The sequence below is a fragment of the Patagioenas fasciata genome, chromosome 30 (genome assembly GCF_037038585.1).
Source record: "Patagioenas fasciata isolate bPatFas1 chromosome 30, bPatFas1.hap1, whole genome shotgun sequence".
Taxonomy (NCBI): Eukaryota; Metazoa; Chordata; class Aves; order Columbiformes; family Columbidae; genus Patagioenas; species Patagioenas fasciata.
In genome coordinates this window covers 2084334-2107252 of record NC_092549.1, presented here as the reverse complement: position 1 = coordinate 2107252, position 22919 = coordinate 2084334, and the positions used below count along the sequence as shown (strand labels likewise).

Here is a 22919-nt window from a genome sequence, read left to right as displayed (position 1 = left end):
AGTAGCTTCAGAAATGTTGAAAATCACTTTCCAAGATGATGGCCCTTTCTGGGTTTTTTTGGTAGAGGGAAACAACATGAGAAAGGAAAACCATCAGAAACTGCAGCTATGGAGGTCCAGAGTGGAACTGAGGATAAAGAAATGTCATTCTAAGTGCAGTGGGGTGGATGTTCAGAAAGACTCTGGATCAGCCATTACTTTATGTTTCAAGGAACAGCGGGTGAGCATGGAAAGACAGCAGCACAGGTGGGGACACACTGGGGTGAGAACAAGGTGGGGAAGCACATGGGGTGTCTGCAGCCTGTGGGGAAACAGCCACAGGCCTGGGACAGTGTAGGATGGACTGTGGTGGAGGTTGCCAAGAGTGAGCATGAATATCCTTGAACGATCCAAGGTCTTTGTCCGCTTGGCTACAGCTGATGCCTCTGCCAACGAGGCCTAAGAAAAGACACGATCGTCATGGCCATGGGGCTTCTTTGCCTCCTTGCACCCCTCCAGGGAGACAGGGAGGTATGGCACCGTTGTCCTTCACTTACATCACACTCCCCACAGCCCCAGGAAGAGCCCTGAGCCACAGGTGACGGACGGGATCTCCCTTCCTAGGGGCAGGGGCTCAAGGCTTGGCCATTGTCCTTTATCAAAAAAATCAAGGATTTTCTCAGCATCAGAGCTCCTGCACTTTGCCTTTGCCTGATGCAATCACAGCCTCCAACTGTCTGCTCTAACGAGTCCCTGGGGAGGTTTTGTCAGTAACAGCCCTCAGTGGGGCCTTAATGCTTCAAGGTACTTTGAAGCTTGCTTCTGACTTGGACTTCTTGAGCAGATTCTTCAGTCTGTGCTTGGTATCTGAGGTTCATGGACTCAGCAACAAATACGCCATGGGGCTCATTAAAACACAGAAAGCCCTAACAAGCCATGTTTCTTTCTGTAATATCATTAAAATCTTCAAGACTTGTAGAACTAACTGGAGAGGTTTCAATGGGACACTCAGTGACGAAGATTTCAAAGAAGATCTCATAAAGGAGGGATTTTCTTTCCAGGGTATTTTCTGTCATTTTTCAGTGTACAGAAGAAGTGACAGCAGCATTCTAGAATGGACACTGATCCAGAGGGTCTCCTGAAGACATCTGGACAGGCAGGACAACAGTCCCTTGAGGCTGGACACTGTATGGACAACCTCGCTCCTCACCCCCCACCCCCAGTCTGCCGGTTCCCTCATTGGCCACCAGAGATTGCATCACTTTTCCTCACATCAGACTTCTCCACTCAGCTCCGCAGGAGATGCTGCAGCTCCTGTGCACCAGCTCCACCTGCTCTCCTGTGCAAACACTGCACAGTTTAATAAACAGCAAAACACTTTCCTCAACTGTGTGTGTAAGCTGGATCTGATGAGGTCCACCATCCACTAGGGACATCCACACAGGAACTGTTTTAGACAGAGAGATACGAAAGGATAGAAATAAACACAATTAATGTGTTGACTGCCATGTTAATTAGAGCTCTGAAGAATGGGGCAAGTTTGTAACTCCCTGAAGCTCAAAGCAGAAACCAGACAGTTGAGAGGAACTGAATGACCAAAGAGCAAGTGGGAAGAAACCTGAGAGGATTAGGAAGGCAAATGTCCAGACAGTGCTGGAAAGTTGTCCTTTGACATGGACATTGAATCAGGAGAGGTGGGAACTCCTGAATGATGATGGAGATGAAATGGAGTGTTGGTAACAGAAGTACAGGGGAAGACCAATATTTCTTCTCCTATCCTTTGTACACTTCCCCATAATTCACTTTTTGGCTTTTTTCTTTTAAATTTTAATATTAAAAAAAAAAAAAAACCAAAAAAAAACCACAAACAACTGAACAAATATCTCCAATCAAACAAACAAACCAAGCAAACAAAAGACACAAAAATGTCAAAAAAGCAAAACAAAAAAACCCCCAAACCAACTAAACAATAGCAACCAAAACCAAAATAGCAACAACAACAACAGAACAAACCACAAACAAAACAACGACAAAAAAGTGTGTGTTTCCAGGCAGACATCAGTCAGCAGGTGTCTCACCATGAACAGCCAGTGTCATTTCAGGGGCCCCAGTGTACCTGAGGTGCTGTCCTGGGATTGGCATCTATCACAGAGGACCTGGGGAGACCAGAGCACCTCGCAATGCAGGTGGAGGCTGGGCAAGGTTTCCCGGGGCATCTACACTGGCACCAGGTGTTTGTGTCCCTGGAGCTGAAGACATTTGTGTCCTAAATCCATGCTGAGTTCTGAAAAACTCTTTCTTTTTCAAAGAAAAGTAACCCCCCTGCAAGGACTTTAAAATACATCAATAAATAAAGAAATAGATAGATAGAAAAAGAATATGTTGACACCATCCTTTGTTGTTGATCTTTGTCTTCAGTTCTTGTTTTCATAGAGATTAACTGACATCTGATGGGCCTGCAGGCATGAAGCCAAGATCAATTTGTGTCTTGCATAGCACCCCATGCCCTCTAAACCTTCCCTGCCCAGGACTCCTCACGCTTTGCCCAGAGCGACTCACACTGAGGTGTTGGCTGGTTCACTGGCTGAGATGTTGGTTTAGATGGTCACCTACAGCACAGGCAGATTGAGGCCCCATCATTGTCTGCTCTGCTCCAGGTAGAAACAGAGCCCAACTTCACAATGGGATCATAAGAGAACTGAGGTTGAAGGGACCTCAGGAGTTTGCAGTCCAACCTGTCACAAACTGGGTCACACCAAGGTGTTCAAGCCTTGATTCAATCCCAGTTTTAGCAGGACTAGAGGAGTGATCATCCCTTTGTACTCGGCACTGGTGAGGCTGCGCCTTGAATCCTGGGGTCAGTTTTAGACCCTTCATGACAAGGAAGACATTGAGGTGCTGGAAAGTGATGAGAGGAGGGGGACAAGGCTGGCGAAGGGTCTGGAGCACCAGTCTTATGAGGAGCGGTTGAGGGAACTGGGGCTGTTCAGCCTTGAGAAAAGGAGACTTATCGCTGTCTACAGCTACCTGAAAAGAGGTTTTGTCATGGTGGGTGTTGGTCCCTTCTCCCAAGTAGCAAGTGATAGGACAAGAGGAAATGGCCGCAAGTTGCACACGGGGAGGTTTAGATTGGATATTAGGAAAAAAATTCTTCAGGGAAAGGGTTTATAAGCAATGGAACAGACTGCCCAGTGAGGCTGTGGAGTCCCCATCACTGAAGGTGTTTAAAAGACTTATACATGAGGCTGTTAGGGACATGGTTTAGTGCCAGATTTAGGTTATGGTTGGAAACGATCTTAAGGGTCTCTTCCTAGCACAATTATTCTATGGTTCCATGATAAATCCTATTTGATATTTTCTTTCTCAGGGGACCACGCAACCTCCCTGAGAGCCAGGACTTTTCTGAGGTGTTTGAGAGATGTCTCACGGTCACACCAGCCAGTTCCACCAGCTCCTGTCTGCCCCTTCCTGCACCAAAAGTTTTCTCTATATTTCAACCTTCCAGGCAAGTTTCTGGGACACAGCAAATGCTGTCCAGGTCTTCTGGGCCTGTTCAGAAGAGAAGACCAGGCCGACATGTTGATGGGTTCTCTGTGCATCTAAATGTTTTCCTGACCATTTTTCTCGATGTCCCACTTCTGCCCAACCTTTCTGGTCCTTACGCTGTACATGAGGGGATTGAACAGGGATTTGAGGGATTCACTCCCCCACGACAGACCTTCCCTCATCTGCTCAGCCGGTCACCTTGTCATAGAAGGAGATCAGGTTGGTCAAGCAGCACCTGCCTTTCCTAAAGCCATGCTGATCGGGCCCAATTGCTCATCTCGTATGTGTGACCTCACAGTCCCTTCCCAGCCATGTTCCTGCTGTTGGCCTGTCCCCTGCAGAGGCAGAAGTGACCTCACAGTGCCCTCCACAGCCATTGGCTTCCTACTGGACCATGAGTTCCTGAGACACAAGTGACCACATGGCATCGTACCCAGCCATCACCCTGCTTGTGGTCCAGTGTGGGAGCAGGTCAAACTAAGCTGGTTTCATCAAATGTGTCCAGTAGATTCCTATCAAGGGTTTGAGTGGAGAAATGTTCCTCAGAGGAGCTGCTGTATTTACTCTGGGGCATTTTACATCTCTGCTTCTGACTCTGATTTTTTTTTTTTCTTCTTCCTCTGTCTATTCTGATCTGAAAGAGCTCTCCAAGGAAAAGATTCATGGAATCGTACAATAAAGCAGGTTGGAAGAGACCCCTGAACACCATCTCTGTCCCACTGACCTTTATGGCACCCCAAGGAATAGCTGACAGTGTTTGTGCTCCCTTGCTTCATCTCACCACATGCACACAGTGGACATGTGTGTGTTTACATCTCATCTGCACAACAAAAACATGAGGTTTTGACCTCGTATTTCATAGAATCATAGAATGTCCTGAGTTAGAAGGACCCACAAGGATCATCGAGTCATACTCCTGTCCTTGCACAGGAAACCCCACAGTTCACACCGTGTGTCTGAGGACGTTGTCCGGTCTCTTCTTGAACACTGTCAGGTTTGGGCCGTGACACCTCCCTGGGGAGCCTGTTCCAGTGTCCAGTACCTCTGGGTGAAGAACCTTGTCCTCATGTCCAACCTAAACCTCCCCTGGTACGTATTCTTCCATTCCCTTGGATTCTGTCATTGGTCACCAGAGAGAAGAGATCAGTTCCTACCCTTCCTTCTCCACTTGTGAGGAAGCTGTTGCCATCATGAAGTCTTCTTTTAGTCTTTTCTTCAACTCTGACGGTGAGAAAACCCTTGGTTTTCTTTCTGAAGCAGAAAGGAGAAGCCATGACCTCCAGGCAATGGGAAGGGGGATCCTCTCCCTCACACATAGCTCAGGGCTCTTCCTGGGACTGTGGGATGTGGGTGTGCAAGGCCCAGGGAAGGACAACACTGGGACAACAACATCCAGCTTCCCCATGGGACTGCAAGGAGGCAATGAGGCTCCAGTGCCATGAGGACAACGTCTTCTCCTGGGCCTCAGTGGCAGAGACAACTGCCATGGCCAAGGCGACAGAGACCTGGGTTCTGCGGGTGCCTTCCAGCCTTGCCAGTGCCCTTTGCCATCTCCACCACAGGCTGTTCTACACGGTCCTACCCCTGCCCCTCGTTCCCTGCAGGCTGCAGACACCCATCTCGCTTCCCCACCCGCTCTCACCCCAGCATTTCTGCACCTTCACTGCTGTGTCTGCACCCTTACCGGCTGCTCTTTGGAACTCAAACCATGGGCTGATCCAGCTCCCTCTGGGTGACCTCTTGCACCACAGCACTGCCCTTCCAGTCACATTTCTTCCTCCTGATATCCAGTCTCCATCTTCCAAATTGCACTTTGCAATATTTTGGATTTTATTTTTTTTTTTTCTTTCCTGACTCTTCCCAGCAATAAGGAAAGCTCAGCTGTCTCAGAAACTGCTTTTCATGCAGGGAACCCAAACCGTTAGGCTTCTTGTGTTTTTTTACCTGACCAAAGAGAAGTCACCTCACCATGATCTTCTAAATCCCATGACTTTTGCTGGCCTTTCAGCTTCTCTGACAGACACGACCATGTCCCTGTTGCTGTCCCGTCATGTTCTCAGGTGGGATGGACATGACAACCCATCTCCAAGGCCGGGTAGGATCTGTGGGTACTTAGGAAGAGATACCTTCCCAGCTCTATTCCTGCTGCTGGCCTCTCAGCTTCTGAGACAGGACAGATGTCACAGTCCATTTCACAGCCAAAGTCCTCCAACTCAATTATGAGTTTCTGAGACACAAGTCACCTCATAATCCCATACCCATCCATCCTCCTCCTTATGGACCAGGACCTGACTAGGTAAAATTATGCTTGTTTTATCAAATTGATCAAATCTATTTCCTATCAAAGATCTGAGTGAAGAAGCATTCTTTATAGGAATGTGAAATGTTGACACCTTTTCCATGTCCTTCCCTGCCTCTTTTATTTTTTCATTTTTTTCCTTTTTTTCCTTCTTCCTGGTCACTAATTGTGAATTCGCTACCCAAAGTGCAAAGCCAATCCCACACCCAGAGACGAGATACTGTTTATTACAGAGTTGTGCAAGTCTGGATGCTGGAGCAAAGCCAGCACATCAGATAGAAAAGAAACAGCTAATGTATACAAAATCTTAACCCTGCATTCAGACCCTCACTGCAGTCCTAAAGAGCCAAGCGTTTACACCTCAGCATCTTGGTTAGAAAATTATTTTATCACCACGCATGGTGGTTGAGGAAGGGTCCTGGGCTGAGCCTGCGTCTCCCATCCTAGGGATGTGTATTTTAGTATTATAATGAGTGTATAAAGATAAAAGTTCAGCTAAAGGACACTTCATGTAACAGTCTTGAGAGAGATGTTAAAACAAGACTCAACTAATTGTGCAGGCTCCAGAGTGTCTGCGCTGCAAGGACAATATTCTTTGCAAGTTCTGATTAGGTGTTTTAAAGGTCACTTTCGTTAGTGGAGCAGACAGACCCAAACTGAGAGGATTTACATATTTTAGGTTAGCAGTTGCAGGCAGGATTCATTCTTTTTACTGGTAAGGACTACATCTTCTGTCTTCAAAGAGCTCTTCAAGGTAAAGATGCATTGAATCATAGAATAACTCAGGTTTGAAGAGAGCCCTGAACATCATCTTGTCTCACTCTCCTGCTCAAGGGAGGGTCCACCAGGTGATGTTGTTCTTGACCTCTGCCCAGCTTTGCATCATCCACAAAGGAGCTGAAAATATGCTCCATGACATGATGCAGGGGGAGAGTAAAGCCATTCAACAGTGTTGGCCCCAGTACTCTTCACTGAGGGATGCTGCTATGAACTGGTTAAATGGAGCACTTTGTACCACTGATGATATTTGGGCTTGGTCAGCCAGCCAGCTTCCCACCCATCATAACATGGGTGGGAAGGTGGCTGTGAGGGGTAAGTACGTGACAATTGCCCTGGGTGTCCAGTGCACACGAGCACAGCCCAGACCCCGCTCTCCTGGTCCTGCAGGTCTCTGACAGGAGGCCTGGCTGTGAGAGGACGTTGCACACACACACTGTTCACCAGTATCCTGGTGTTTGCATTTTTAGGGCCGCTTTTGTGGGTATGTTCTTGAGAGAATCTTTGTAAGAAGAGCTAAAACTTCAGGCCCTGCCCATAGGAGATCACCTTTCTATCTGGAAAGGCTGTTGTGAGGCCAGTTCTGTCACAGCAGTGCCCATTGCCTGTCCCTGCCTGCGCTCACAGCACTGACACACAGCAGGACGGGGACCAAGCTGCCAGAGCACTCAGGCCTTGCACCAACACAAGGGATGGGAAGGAGAGTGTGGAAGTTAAATGAGAACAGCTCTGGAAGAACAAGCGCTGGTGCTCCCTGGCACGGCTGCCATGCTGGACTCTTTTCCCCTCCTTCCATCTACACAGAAACTGTCCCTGCAGCTCCAAACAGGCCTTGGTGAAAGGATATCAGGAGAAAACACATGCTGCAAGGCCTATTAATTTGTTTAAACACACACAGAGCACAGCTTCTCATTTACACAGCCCCTCAGTAAGCAAAGAAAACAGTGAATTAGAAAGGGGATGACAAAATTATCACGTGAAAACCCCAAGTAGCAACAAAAAATACAGTAGGACAGGCTGAGCCTGCAACAATTTACACTATAACCATTATGCAGAAGCTGATGAGCAGTTTATTGCTTCATAAAATAATCCAGCCATCAGTTTCCTCAGGGCATCCTTGAGCTCCTGGTTCCTCATGCTGTAGATGAGGGGGTTCACTGCTGGAGGCACCACTGAGTACAGAACAGACACCACCAGGTCCAGGGATGGGGAGGAGATGGAAGAGGGCTTCAGGTCGGCAAACACACCAGTGCAGAGGAACAGGGAGACCACAGCCAGGTGAGGGAGGCAGGTGGAAAAGGCTTTGTGCCGTCCCTGCTCAGAGGGGATCCTCAGCACGGCCCTGAAGATCTGCACATAGGACAGAACAATGAAAACAAAACACCCAAATGCTAAACAGACACTGATCACAAGAAGCCCAGCTTCCCTGAGGTAGGAGTGTGAGCAGGAGAGCTTGAGGATCTGGGGGATTTCACAGAAGAACTGGTCCAGGGCATTGCCCTTGCACAGTGGCAGTGAAAATGTATTGGCCGTGTGCAGCAGAGCAGTGAGAAACCCAGTGGCCCAGGCAGCTGCTGCCATGTGGACACAAGCTCTGCTGCCCAGGAGGGTCCCATAGTGCAGGGGTTTGCAGATGGCAACATAGCGGTCGTAGGACATGATGGTGAGCAGACAATATTCTGCTGTGATCAGGAAGATAAACAAAAAGAGCTGTGCTGTACACCCTTGAAAGGAAATGACCCTTGTGTTCCAGAGGGAATTTGCCATGGACCTGGGGACAATGGTGGAGATGGAGCCCAGGTCAAGGAGGGAGAGGTTGAGCAGGAAGAAGTACATGGGGGTGTGGAGGTGCTGGTCCCAGGCTATGGTGGTGATGATGAGGCCGTTGCCCAGGAGGGCAGCCAGGTAGATGCCCAGGAAGAGCCAGAAGTGCAAGAGCTGCAGCTCCCGTGTGTCTGTGAATGCCAGGAGGAGGAACTGGGTGATGGAGCTGCTGTTGGACATTTGCTGCCTGTGGGCATGAGGACCTGTGCAAGGAGGAAAAGACAGTGACAAGTTAGGGGAGACTTCTCTGGGAAAAACCAAAGCCATCTCCCACAGACCCTCCCACCCTGTCACACAAACAGACACTTTTCTTTTTCCAGGAGAATGTCCTGGCTGGAGCCCTCGTCGGTGCTTGATGAGTGTGCAATGAAGAGCAGGGTCACTGCCCAGGGGCTCTTGAGAAGTCACCCTGACCCTGGGCTGGTGGGACAGGGGCCAGTCCTGGGGTTCAGATTTGTCAGCTGGAACAGCTCCTGGTGCAGAAGGGACTTTCACCATCTGTACCCCCAGGCCTGAGAAACTGAGTTTGATAGGCTGGGTGTTTCTACAGCTCCTTCTCACCTCCTGCCCTGGGGAGTGTTCTTGGGTGTCAGAAACCCTCAGCATTTCGGCTGCACTCAGGGAGAACAGAGCGAGTCCTGTGAGACCAGAGGATGCCTGTGGGTCAGTGCAGAGCGAGGGCAGCTGCTCTGTCCCTCTGTCTTGCTCCAGCTGCCCTGGGCTGGCACCTTTCTGATCACACTCCCATGTTACCCTGAAAAGCCACCAGGCACTGTTGAGAGCAGAGGGACCCACCACAGACCATGACATGTCTCACCCTTTCCTAAGGTCTCAACCCCCCACGTTTAGCCAAGGACACACGTGGCTCATTTGACAAACCAAACAGCATTTTGGCTGTTGCAGCATCTCTGCGCTTCTTCATAGGGAATTCAGATAATGCTAAAGTGCTACAGGAGAGGTTTTCATCCTGGAAAGAAGCTCACAGCTTGGAAGAAAACCTCAAGGAGATAGCCAGAGGTCCTAATGATGGCATTTGATTCAGGGAGACTCAGCTCATTCCCCAGCCCCACAGGCTGCATTGCCCACAGCCCCCAGGTCAGAGCAAAGCTGGACACGTGTTCCCATGGACACACCTGCAGGAAAGGACCCACAAGATCAGGCTGTGACTCTGCAGCTGAAACTGCCATCCCCAGAGAGCCTGAGAGCAAGAACAAGATCCCAACAGCAGTGACCCAGAGCAGGGGAGCCAGAAGGAAAATGCGGTGAGGGTGGGTGTGAGAGAGGCCAGGGCAGAGGCAGCCGGGCACTCAGACAGCGTCACCCTTCCCCAGCTGTGCAGCCACCTCCCAGACACCAACATTGCCGGGCAGCTGCTCTCAGCCCCTGTGCTCTGCAGAGGAACTGGAGCTCTGGCTGCACAGGAGCTGCTCCATGCCTTGGAGCCCCCGGCCCTGAGGGCAGAGGCTTTGCTGGGTGGGACAGGAGGCCAGGGGCTGCTCACAGGAGGGATCTGCACTGCAGGGGATCACAGGGACTTTTCTCTGTTCTCCTTCCCATAACATTTCCGGGTTTAGTTTCCTCTCATCTCTGATCATTTCCCTGCTGCCTGGAGATTCTCCCCCTGGGCGGTGTTTCCCTGTCCATGTCTCTTCCCTATCAGTGCTCACAGACACCATCCCACCCTCTGTGCCCTCCCCCTGGCCCTACAGATCCTGCCTGTTCACAGGGCACTGCCTGGGGGCATCTTCCTCTTTGCAGGTGGGAAATCAGGAGAGGTCAGACTAAGGCTGACGGGTCCAGCAAAGGTGATGCAGGTGCTGTGCAGAGGCAGAGGGGTGGTGCAGGGATGTTATGAGCCTTCTGGCAGATGTACTGATCACTCAAAGCTGCAGTTCAGGAGTGTCAGTGACTTGTTTAAGCATGAGAGCTCATTTTCATTTTATGCTTTCCTATACCCCCCACCCCTTGCTTTTGGAAACTGAAAAGACCAGCTCAGGAAAGCTCCTTATTTGTCTGGTAATTCTTGCACTGGTCTTCTCCTTGAGGCATCAGCTTGGAAAAATTGTGAGGGTGATCTGGAGCTGTGAGCAGCCCTGACCCACACAGCACCTTCTCACAGCAGAAGCACTTTTCCTGCCCTTATGGGGGACGCTTCTTTCTCCAGCAGCTTCTCCCCACAGCACTGTGAGGATCTCCCCGGGCAGGCTGAGCGCTGACCCTGGCAGGCGGCAGAGTCCCTTCCCCAGCACAGCCCTGGGGTGCAGGGACCCTGCTCTGCAGGACAGCCCTGGGCACCCCTGGGTGTTCACCCAGCTTCACAGCTGTTCAACATTGCCTGACAAGATCCCCCTCCTTACAGATCCCTCAAGCTGTGCCTGTGCCAGTTTCAGGAGATGCCTCCAGGAGCTACAGCTGCATTGCCCTGCACCCAGAAACTTACCATGGCAAGGGCTGCAAGGATTCCTCCTCCAGTGAGCTCTCAGTCATCCTCCCAGTCCTGACCACCTTTAATCTCTCTCTGCCTTGCTCATCTCCCTGAGATCCCCAGGCAGAGCCCTCAGCCCTGCTGCGCTGTGCAGAGGAGCTGCTCCTGGGCAGAGCTGTCTCTCTGCAGCGCTGCCGCTTGCCAGGAGCTCCCTGTGTCCCAGGAGCCCAGCCCAGCTCAGCAGCACAGGAGCAGCCCAAGGTGCTTTAATGACCCCTCTAGTGAGTTTGGTGCTGAGTCCATGAACTTTAGACCTTGGAGGAAGTCGATGAAACCTCTCAAAAAGTCAAAGTCAGATTCAAACTCCTAAGTTTCTTGTAATGATAATGGGTCCCACTGAGGAACACTACTGAGGAAATGATCCCAGGTTCTGGTTAGAGCAGAAAAACGGAGGCAGAGAAGACAGGTCAGGAAAAGCGAAGTAAAGGTCTCTCTGATGCTCGGTAAACCTTGTTGTATTTCTTTACCCAAAGGGCCAAGCCCTGACCCCCAGCCCTGGGAAGGCAGATCCTGTCCCTCCCACGTTGCCCAGGGCCCTTCCTGGACAGTGTGATGTGGGGCTGTGCAAGGCCAAGGGCAGGACTATGGTCCCACACCTCCCAGGTTCCTGGCTGGGGACAAGGAGGCCATGAGGCTCCTGTGCTGGAAGGACAAGGTGTCTCCTCACAGGCATCAGAGGTGGAGACAACAGCCATAGCCAAGGGGACAAGGAGCTCAGGTCTGGCGGGGCTTTCAGCCTCCTTACATCCCTTGATGACCTCCACCACAGCCTGTCCTGTGCTGTGGCATCCCCTGCACCTCTTTCCCTGCAGGCTGCAGACATCCCCCCTGCTGCCCCATCTTGCTCTTGTCTGAGCATCTTCCTTCCTTTGCTGAGGTCTCTCCATCCTCCCCAGCTGTTCCTTGAAGCACAAAGCCTTGGGCTGATGCAGACTCCCTCTGCTGACCTGCTCCACCACAGCACTGCCCTTCCAGTCACATTCCTTTCTGCTCATGTCCAGCCTGGACCTCCCCAGATGCACTTTGGGCCATTATTTCTTTCTCATGCTCTATCCCACTATGAAGAAAACCTCCACCACCTCTGAAACCACCCTTCAAGCACTCTCAGGCTACACCTACACTGCTGCAGCCTCCCCAGCGCTGCTGGGCCAGAGCAGCCCAGGTCCCTCAGCATCCCACACCATGTGCACAAGGTGCTGAACCTGCCTTGGCAGAGCCCTGCACTCTCCAGTTCCTCCCTGCCTCTCCAAACTGGGAAGCCGCACACTGGCACACCCCCGTGTGTGTGGGGTCACACCAGTGCTGAACCGAATGGGATGAGAACTCCAGGTGTCTGGGTCCCCACGCTCCTCCTCATGCAGCCCCGTGTGCAGCTGCCTTGTTCATGGTGAGCGTGCACCACGGGCTTGTGTGGGGACCTTGGAGTGCCCAGGCCCTTCTCCTCAGGGTCACTGCTCAGCGTGTCTGGTTCTGGTCTGTCCTGATGGATGGGGTTGTTGTTCTGGCCTGATGCAGAACTGTCCACTTGTCCTTGTAAAACTTAAGACCTTTCTGATAGCTGAATTTCAGAATTTCTCAAGGTCTGGCCTCTCCCTGTACTCAAGATCCATTTGCTCATTTGTTAATGTTTGCATGCAGATGGTTTAAGCTGATGAACATATCTCTCCAAAGATAACAACATGAGGAGAAACAGTGGGTGTCTGATACTCGTATTTCCAGAGTTCTGGAGTCAGAATGGAAGTTTCCCTTCATGTAGGAGAGCAGCAGGAATGCGTGGAGTTCTGCCTGGGGACAGACAATGTCAGCTGAAGGCTGAGGAGTCAGCATGAGAGGGCAGAACAACATGGGCAGGGTTGTGGTGACTGGACATCAGATGCAGGCTCACTGATGAGGAAGAGGAATTAGATGAGGCCTCCTTCAGACAAATGAAAGATGCCTCATGTTTCCAGTACATGCCCTCGTGGCAGACCTAAGATATCTCAGCATTTTTAATGTACCAACCATCCAGGAGGGTTTTGGAGCTCATTGACAGCATCATCCTGACACGGGTGATTGAGGAGTCAGTGGGGTGAGGTGCCCCCTGGGACTTCACACTTGCAAACTAGAAGGAGTTGGTCAGGGATGGAACATTCAGGGATGGGAAAGTGGAGTTGAGGCTCCTGGAAGATGATAACAAAGGAGAGCAAGCTCTGGCCTGCTGAGGGACCTGCTCGGGTCCTATGGAATATGACCTTGTTGCCTGCAGTGCTTTTCTCTCACATTTCCTCCCTCCTCTCTCCCACCTGCTGTTGTGCAGCGTTTTTTACCCTTTCTCAAATACAATATCCCAGAGGTGCTGCCAGCATCACTGAGTGGCTCAGGTTTGGCAAGGAGTGGGTCCATCTTGGAGCAGCTGAAATCGGCTCTGTCTGATGTCACTCAAACTCCTGTTGACTTCTCAGAGAGGTGAAAACCACAGCACAACCACGCCCACTCCAGCCTTTACCATGTAAACCCAGTACAGAGTGATAACTTGTTGGGTGTTACAAACTACTTGATCATGGAGAAGAAATGGAAAAGATCTTCTGTCAGCAACCTGAGGAAATGTCCAGTCAATGAGCAGGTTCCTATGGGGAACTGTAATTGCCCTGACGTTCACTGGCCAGGCAAAGCGGTGGGTACCCACAGTCCAGAGGATCTTGGGCCAACTTCTTAACATGTCAGCCTGGATCGCCAATGAGGGTGATGCTCACCTGGGTCTGGAACTGGCAAACAAGGAAACCCTGGTAAGGGATGTGAACATCGGTGTCCACCTTGGCTGTTGTGACCAGGAAACAGTGGGGTCCCAGGCACCAGAGGGGAGGGAGGAAGGCCAGCAGCAGAGCACAGAGAAGAAGAGACCTCCTCTGGTGGGCTCCAGAGGAGAAGACTTTGAGATAATTGGGGGTCTGATAGAGTTGGTGCCATGGTAAGCAGCTCTGAATTGTGAAGGAGCTCAGGAAATCTGAGAAGCCTGACAGAATGGCCTGCTCCAAGCACAAAAATTACTTCTCCAAGTACCCATGAAAAGAAGCATTTATCTTATAAGGTTGCTCATCTGAACTGATGGAGCTCCAGGGCAGAATGGCAGCACACAGGAGGTGCAAGCAGTGGGGAACTGCAAAGGAGGAATTTAGAAACCTTGGCCATGGATGTGGGGATGATGCCAAAGCTCCCCTGGACTTGATCCTTGAAGGAGAGGCTGAGGGCAGCAACATGAGCTGAGACTGCTTCATATGCAGTAAAAGAATAGACAGGGCGATCGTGGGCCTGCTGCTGAACTTCATAAGAGTAGAATCAGACAGGACTGAGGTTCTTCATGGCTTCTTTGCCTCCATCTTCACCAACAATGTCTCCCAGGTCTTTGTTCCTGAAGTCAGGAGTCTGGAGAACACCCAGCAGTGGATGGGGTTCAAGTCAGGGGTGACTTGAGCAAATTCAGACACCATTACAGAAAAGGAGATGGGTCATTTGACCATCTCTCTGACCAAAATTGTGGCTCTGCTGTGGCACCTGAGATTCTCAGGAACACCCACCTCTTGGTCCAGAGGAGTGTGACTCCTCTTGAGGTGTCCTGGCCTATCTCCTCACTCATGTAGTGATTTAAGCATCTACTTTTCTGACATATTGTTGTGTCTTCATCAGGAGGTACCTGTGGCAGATGCACACACATCTCCCCCCGCCACCCTGCACCCCTCCTACAATGGGGGTGACACCTTATTTTGTTTTGACCCCAGACCCCATTGCCCAGGGTCGTTAAGAGAGAGAAGGAATGGTGGTGCAGAAACGCCAAGGAGCCACTGGGCACCCACAGCCAGAGTGGGGGTGCTTAGAAGCTTCTGGAATGCCCACAGTCAGATCTGACCAGGTTTAAAAATGGGACCCCTCCCGCCAAGGTTTTGCCCCCCCCGTTGTGTGGACCTCTCAGAGCTCGGGCCAAATGCTGCTGCCGAGAGCCCTCCCAGGACAGGGACGCCGTTTTCCTCATCTCCACATGTAGGTGAGTGAAATAATTCCGTGCCACTTGGGCGGGTGCTTATTCTGTGCTTAAATATAAGCACGTGTATTTTCTTTACTAATTGCTTGCCAGATTCAGGCAAGTGTGTACTTTTCCCGGAACCAGGGACGGCTCTGGCATTGTTTTAGGTGGGCCACGTGTATGCACACTGTGGATCTCCAGTGTTGTTATTTGCTGCACCTTAGTAATTACCTCGACTGATACTCAAACCTGTATTTATGTCACTATTGGAGAGCTAAAACCCCGTTTTCCACTGGTTAATCTGGTGCACCTTCTTTACCGAATAAAAGTTGTTTTTGGACCCTGTTGTCCACCTAAACTAACTTCGGGGTGCCTCTGTGACAATACTCCAGAAAACAAGAGCTAAAGATTGCCGATACCACCTCTTCTGGAAATGGGGATAAGGGAAAGGGGGGAGGGAAATAGAAGAAATACTGGTTTATTGATATTTATTATTGAAATGCTTTCTGTTTGGCTATTCCCAAAATCTCTTTAATCAACACCAGACTTGAAGACTGTAGGAAAATGCTGCAGAGAGCCCTGACTTGTGAGGGCATTTTGGATGTTACTGAGCCCTCTGCTGCCATGATCCTGAACTGCAGCTACTGAAAGAGTGAACAAATATCTAATGAAGCGAAAGGCAGAAACAAACCCCAAGTTTCTAAGGGTGTTTGGGACCCCATCAACGGCCATCACTGACACAGCTGTGAAGGAAACAACCAGTCCAGGTCCCTGTCCCTGGGGGCTGGTGAAGCAAAATCCTGGAGACAGTGGTCAGAGGTGGTAAAGACGATGTGGAGGTGGCTCTGGTGCCACGTCAGCCCTTCGTGTTTGTTCATCATCAGAATGGCCAAACCCTGACCCCCAGGGCCTGGCAAAGGAGACCCTTTCAGTCAAATATTTCTCAAAGCTCCACTGATACATGGAACTAACAATTCACTAATTAACTCTTAAAGAACTAACACTTGAAGAACTAAAGAGCTAACATTTAGAGAGCTAACCCTTAACCCACATCACTATTGCCTGGCCTTGCTTACCTTTGCGTAACTTCTGTACAAGAAACAGGAGTTCACTGACGCCTTGCAAAGATAAAAAAACTTGGGTGCATCCCTGGTGCATCCTCGGGTGAACTAGAGAACAGAAGCATGGGCACAGGACAGGAGATACACCAGTTTAACCAACTCAGCAGTCTGAGACCAAACCAACTCATCACACTGGACCAAAGGTGACCGTGTACAGAGAAAGAGGACCCGGGGTCACGATCACTGCGCAGCTGCAACCAGGAGGAGCCAGAGGTGGAGACTCTGGAAATGGTCTCCTGAACTCCTTGCAATAAGAACCGCCTTCTCGGGGACAGGTTATGAATATGTATAGGTGTTCCTAAAACTGTCATGAATATGTAACACTTCACTGCATTTAACCAAGCTCACAGCTACTGTAAATTTACACATGTATTAGATTAATTGATTCCCTGTGTGTCCAGCGCCCTAAATAAATAAATACATACCTTCCTTACAACCTCAAGGTCATCCTTACAACCTGTAAGGTCATTTCCGTGCCTCAACACTAATGGGATGGAATACTCTTTTTGATCAGTCTGGGTGCGGTCTGTCAGGCTCTGCCCCAACCATGTCCCCCTTCCTTGATGCCTCACACCTGTGGGCAGAGCTCAGAACATCCTTGTCTCTTAAACTAGAGCAATTAAAAACATTAACTCTAATCTGGGATGTTATCTCTTGTTTCTCAATCTATGTCCAAATAATGAGCATGTTCGCTATGGAAAAGAAAGGTTTCTAACTGCTTGAAGAAAATTAACCCATTTTCAGTCAAACCTTTCAGAGCGTATTTTTTTCCTGAGATCATTCCTCCAAGGCCTGTTTGGAGCTGCAGGGACAGTTCCTGTGTGCATGGAAGGAGGGGAAACGTGTCCAGCATGGCAGCCCTGCCAGGGAGCACCAGCGCTTGGTCTTCCAGAGCTGTTCTCGTTCCACTCCCACACTCTCCTTCTCATTCCTTGTGTTGGTGCAAGGCCTGAGTGCTCTGGCAGCTTGGTCCCCGTCCTGCTGTGTGTCAGTGCTGTGAGCGCAGGCAGGGACAGGCAATGGGCACTGCTGTGACAGAGCTGGACTCCGTCACAGGATTTCCATAAAGAAAGGTGATCTCCTATGGGCAGGGCCTGAAGGTTTAGCTCTTCTTACAAAGTTTTCCCTCAAGAACACGCCCAAGAAAGTGGCCACAGATAAAACACCATTGTGCAGCTGAACAGTGTGTGTGTGCAGGGCTGGCACACAGCAGTGTCCTCTCACAGCCAGGCCTCCTGCCAGAGACCTGCAGGACCAGCAGAGCGGGGTCTGGGCTGTGCCCGAGAGCACTGAGCACCCTGCAGAAGGTGCCCCAAAGCCGTCATCATGGACTTGCTCCTCACAGCCATGATTTGCAGCCCTGGCCTCTCACCCCAGCTCAGAGAGGCTGTTTTTCCCTCCACAGAGGGACACTGAGTGAGCAGTTCAGCAGCCCATGTTTGCATTGCAGAGGTCAGATGTGAGCAAGCACATCAGGTATTCAAGATTAATTGAACTCAAATGAGCACAAACACCATCAGCTGTTCCTGGGGGTTCCATGAAGGCCTGTGGGACAGACAGCAGCTCAAGGTCACTTCATGTTGGGAGTAACATCCCATTGTTAACTGCATGAATACAGCACTGGGATCTTCTTCCTTGAACCAATGTCCCCGTGTCCATTCCTCATGACACGGGACATCTCAGATGAGTGCAGAGCAGGTGACACACCACAGGGCTGAGGTGCCTCCCATCCTTTGGGAGTGGCAACAGGAGGCCAGAGGGACACTGTGACTCCTGCCTCTGTGTGTAAAAGGGACAGACTCTGTCTCTGAGTATCTGTGGGTGCATAAGGAGTCCTGAGATCTGCTCAGATACAGATGCCTGATGGAACCCTGGCATTTCTGTGTGTGACTGCAGGAACAAACCTCAGTGGCCCAGTGAGATTCATCTCAGCTGCTGGGACAGGCTCATTACAAGTGCTCCTGTCTGCTACAACACCCTTGCCCATGATTCTGGATTGTGCTCTCAAAAGTGACAGCAGAATCAGAGAAGTTCTGAGGTCCTTGGAAAAGGAAGATGTCAAACTCATCTCCAGGAATGGCAGGAATGAGAATTTGAAGAATTACGGGCTGGTCAGCCTACCTCCGTCCCTGGGAAGGGGATAGGTTGCGTCTTCCTTCACCAGTCTCCAGGCACCTGAAGGACAAAGAAGGGATTGCTGAACCAAATGAGTCCCAAGGTATGCTCTGAGCCCATTCCAGAGCTTTAGGCCCCCAGGAAAGAGCTCAGTGACATTGCAGCCCATCCAGTTGCATCTGTGTCCCTCACTGAGCAGCACAACCAGTGTGGAGTCACCCCAGGGTTCTGCAGCCAACCTGCTCTGCAGAGCATCAGTGCCAGGGAGCACAGGGAAGGGGCCAGGAGCACCAGAGCAGATCAGAGGAGGGATGGGGGAGATCAGACAGGAGCTGACCTGGTCTGGAAATGGCCCTGGAGAGAAAAATGCTGGTGTTCAGCTGCCCAAGATTATACCCAGAGTTTAGGGTGCAGGGCCAGAAGTCCTTGCTGTCCTGGTGCTTCGCCAGGCCTGGGAAGTAGCTGGAGAAGGATTGGTGTCCCCCACTTGCCATCCCTTAGTGCATCATCCCTCGTGAAGAGTGGCATGGAAAGCAAGTCTGGGACCCTGTGTCAGGACTTGCACTGAAGAAAGTATTCACCCAGGAGCCACATCATTTTGCTCTGGTACTTCAGTTCTGGTGCTCATCACATGTCCTTAAGACAAACTTATGCACCCCTCTTGTCAACCTTACCCCAAAAGTCACTTCTAGACAAAGCTCCTGAGCTGGGGCCGAGCTGGAGAACTGAGGTCCCGCTATGATGAGAGGAAGGACAAGGCCTGTCCTGGGTCCTCTAAAGGGCTGGCAGCCTCTGCCATCTCCACCAGAAAAAGCAGCATGCAGGATCTGTAGACCATCCCCATGCCCATTTGAGGCCCTTAGGAAGAGTTCCTCTCTCCAAATATCCAGCCCAGCTTGTTGCTGCATGAAGAACCAGGAAAAACTGCCCCAGGACCCTCATTCGAGACCCTATCTCCTCCACCCCATACAGGCAGTGATCTCCCCCTTGTCACTGAGGTGGTTCCATGGACCCAAGAGACACCTGTGGGGAGGAGATGTTGGGTAGGGATAGGATATCCTTCAGTGGTGCTAAACAGGAGTATGACCATGAGCACATTGGGCTGCACTGAGAGGAGCATGGCCACCCAGACATGGGCGGTTATTGTCCATCTTGACTCAGCACTGGTGTGGTCACATCTGGAGCGGTGTGTCCCAGTGTGAGCTTCCCCATTCTGGAGGAACATAGAGGAGCTGTCATGTGGCCAGAGAAGGTCTCCATCATGTGTGGAGATGCTGAGACAGCCAAACATCGTTAGCCTGGGGAAGGGGAGGCTGAGGAAATGTGCTGTTTTTACTGAACTGATGTCGCGGTTGAGACGGACAAACGACATGGACCAAGTTCTTCCAAGATGAAAGTAAGAGATGCCATTTATTGCTACAAGTGCATTTTTATACAACTCTTTTGTATAGTGTCTTTTCACTATTGGTTACAAGTTACAGCACTAACATCTCATTGGTTAATTTTGCTATCATTCATGTTATTCTTCTATCCCCTTCTCTCTCACGGGGACATCTCTCCTCTCTCACGGGTACTCCTTTACTCCCATCCTTCTCAAGGGCAAACCTTAATATCTTCAAGGCTGATCTCTACCCCCATACTTTTTGTCAAGGATTCCACAGACCCGCTGCAGTTTCCCACAAACTGAGTTAATTTTCTCCATGAATTTTGAACCTCTCTCCTTCACAGATAGTACAGTTTTGTTGCCTAGATGAGATAACGCTGTTTCTTCCCTGGGAGAGAGTTAATTTTGTCTTTTAGCAGCTTTACAGTGTTTAGCACCTGGCATGAAGGGTATGTCAGAACTCACTGATATCTTGTCTATTGTCAGGGAAACCAAGGACTTCTTTGGCCATCCAGCTGCAGATGCAAATTGGCAGGGGGGGAGACAGACAGGACAGCACCTGGATCGACATGCAGGCTGATCAATGAAATATTCCCTATGATTAGCATCATGCTCAGTCTAAGGCTGGAGCCGGCTTTTACTGCTTGTTACATCCATTATTTTGGGTTTTCCAGCTAGTTAGGTGAGTTCCATTCAGAAGTTTCATTCTGTCAGGAGTTCAATGTCAGTTTGGCCCTTTGCTGTTCTGCCATTCTGCAGTTGGCCTTTGGGCCTTTCTGCCAGTTGCCCTTTTGCTCTCTCTTGCTGGGATGGGCTGTTCAGGACCAAGGTGCTCCCTTCTGCAGGACTGGCTGCTCCATGGGACTGGAGTTACATGGGGGATTGCACTGAGTATATTTTCTTAATTTAATTTACCTTGTCTATTGTCAGCGAAACCAAGCACTTCTTTGGAGTCCAGCTACAGGTGTGAACTGGCTAGGAAGGAGTATAAACAGGACAGCATCTTGATTGACATCCAAGTCAATCAACAAGCTATTCTCTATCATTAGTGTCATGCTTGGTATAAAGCTGGAGATGCTTTTTCCTGCCAGTTAGTTTTGGTTTTCCGGCTCCTTTGATGAGCTCTGTTTGGAAGTTCCATTCTATTGGGAGCTCTGTGTTAGTTCAGTTTTATGATGTTTTCTGTTTTCCAGTTGGCCCTTGGGCGTCTCTGCCTTTTGCACTTTTACTTCCTCTTGCTGGGATCAGCTGTTCAGGATCAGGGTGCTCTCTTCTGTTGGGCTGTCTGTTCAGCACAACTGGAGTGATGTGGGGGATTGCACTGAGTATCATATATTTTACTTATGCAGTAGTGTATTAGTTTTAGTTTTCTTTTTTTTTTCCAAACCCCCAAGTTTCTCCCTTCCCTTTCTGTTCTCTCCCTTATCCCACTTGGGGACTGGGAGCAGGATGTGAGCAACCATCATGGTCTTAGTTGGTGGTTGTGGTAAAACCATGACAAGAAAGAGTAGTAGTAGCTTCAGAAATGTTGAAAATCACTTTCCAAGATGATGGCCCTTTCTGGGTTTTTTTGGTAGAGGGAAACAACATGAGAAAGGAAAACCATCAGAAACTGCAGCTATGGAGGTCCAGAGTGGAACTCAAGATAAAGAAATGTCATTCTAAGTGCAGTGGGGTGGATGTTCAGAAAGACTCTGGATCAGCCATTACTTTATGTTTCAAGGAACAGCGGGTGAGCATGGAAAGACAGCAGCACAGGTGGGGACACACTGGGGTGAGAACAAGGTGGGGAAGCACATGGGGTGTCTGCAGCCTGTGGGGAAACAGCCACAGGCCTGGGACAGTGTAGGATGGACTGTGGTGGAGGTTGCCAAGAGTGAGCATGAATATCCTTGAACGATCCAAGGTCTTTGTCCGCTTGGCTACAGCTGATGCCTCTGCCAACGAGGCCTAAGAAAAGACACGGTCGTCATGGCCATGGGGCTTCTTTGCCTCCTTGCACCCCTCCAGGGAGACAGGGAGGTATGGCACCATTGTCCTTCACTTACATCACACTCCCCACAGCCCCACCAAGAGCCCTGAGCCACAGGTGACGGACGGGATCTCCCTTCCTAGGGGCAGGGGCTCAAGGCTTGGCCATTGTCCTTCATCAAACAAATCAAGGATTTTCTCAGCATCAGAGCTCCTGCACTTTGCCTTTGCCTGATGCAATCACAGCCTCCAACTGTCTGCTCTAACGAGTCCCTGGGGAGGTTTTGTCAGTAACAGCCCTCAGTGGGGCCTTAATGCTTCAAGGTACTTTGGAGTTTGCTTCTGACTTGGACTTCTTGAGCAGATTCTTTAGTCTGTCCTTGGTATCTGAGGTTCATGGACTCAGCAACAAATACGCCATGGGGCTCATTAAAACACAGAAAGCCCTAACAAGCCATGTTTCTTTCTGTAATATCATTAAAATCTTCAAGACTTGTAGAACTAACTGGAGAGGTTTCAATGGGACACTCAGTGACGAAGATTTCTAAGAAGATCTCATAAAGGAGGGATTTTCTTTCCAGGGTATTTTCTGTCATTTTTCAGTGTATAGAAGAAGTGACAGCAGCATTCCACAATGGACACTGATCCCGAGGGTCTCCTGAAGACATCTGGACAGGCAGGAGGACAGTCCCTTGAGGCTGGACACTGTATGGACGACCTCGCTCCTCACCCCCCACCCCCAGTCTGCCGGTTCCCTCATTGGCCACCAGAGACTGCATCACTTTTCCTCACATCAGACTTCTCCACTCAGCTCTGCAGGAGATGCTGCAGCTCCTGTGCACCAGCTCCACCTGCTCTCCTGTGCAAACACTGCACAGTTTAATAAACAGCAAAACACTTTCCTCAACTGTGTGTGTAAGCTGGATCTGATGAGGTCCACCATCCACTAGGGACATCCACACAAGAACTGGTTTAGACAGAGAGATACGAAAGGATAGAAATAAACACAATTAATGTGTTGACTGCCATGTTAATTAGAGCTCTGAAGAATGGGGCAAGTTTGTAACTCCCTGAAGCTCAAAGCAGAAACCAGACAGTTGAGAGGAACTGAATGACCAAAGAGCAAGTGGGAAGAAACCTGAGAGCACTGGGAAGGGCAAACGTCCAGACAGTGCTGGAAAGTTGTCCTTTGACAGGGACATTGAATCAGGAGAGGTGGGAACTCCTGAATGATGATGGAGATGAAATAATAGAGTGATGGTAATACAAGGGAAGACCAATATTTCTTCTCCAACCCTTAGTACACTTCCCAGTAATTGACTTTCTGGCCTTTTATTTTTTTTAATTGGTATGTTAAAAAAAAAAAACAAAAAACTAATCACAACCAAACCCAAACAAACAAATAAAACCCCCAAAAAGCA

General features: G+C 50.0%; 1 protein-coding gene across 1 annotated transcript; it reads right to left on the bottom strand.

Annotated features, from left to right (window-relative positions):
- Positions 1 to 2393: 2393 nt before the first annotated feature.
- LOC136112879 (olfactory receptor 14A16-like) lies at positions 2394 to 8692 on the bottom strand. Its single transcript, XM_065857796.1, has 2 exons — positions 7679 to 8692; positions 2394 to 2435 (listed from the first exon to the last, which is right to left on the bottom strand). Exons 1-2 carry the CDS (start codon positions 8690 to 8692, stop codon positions 2394 to 2396), a joined length of 1056 nt encoding a protein of 351 aa, XP_065713868.1.
- Between the last annotated feature and the right edge of the window lie 14227 nt (positions 8693 to 22919).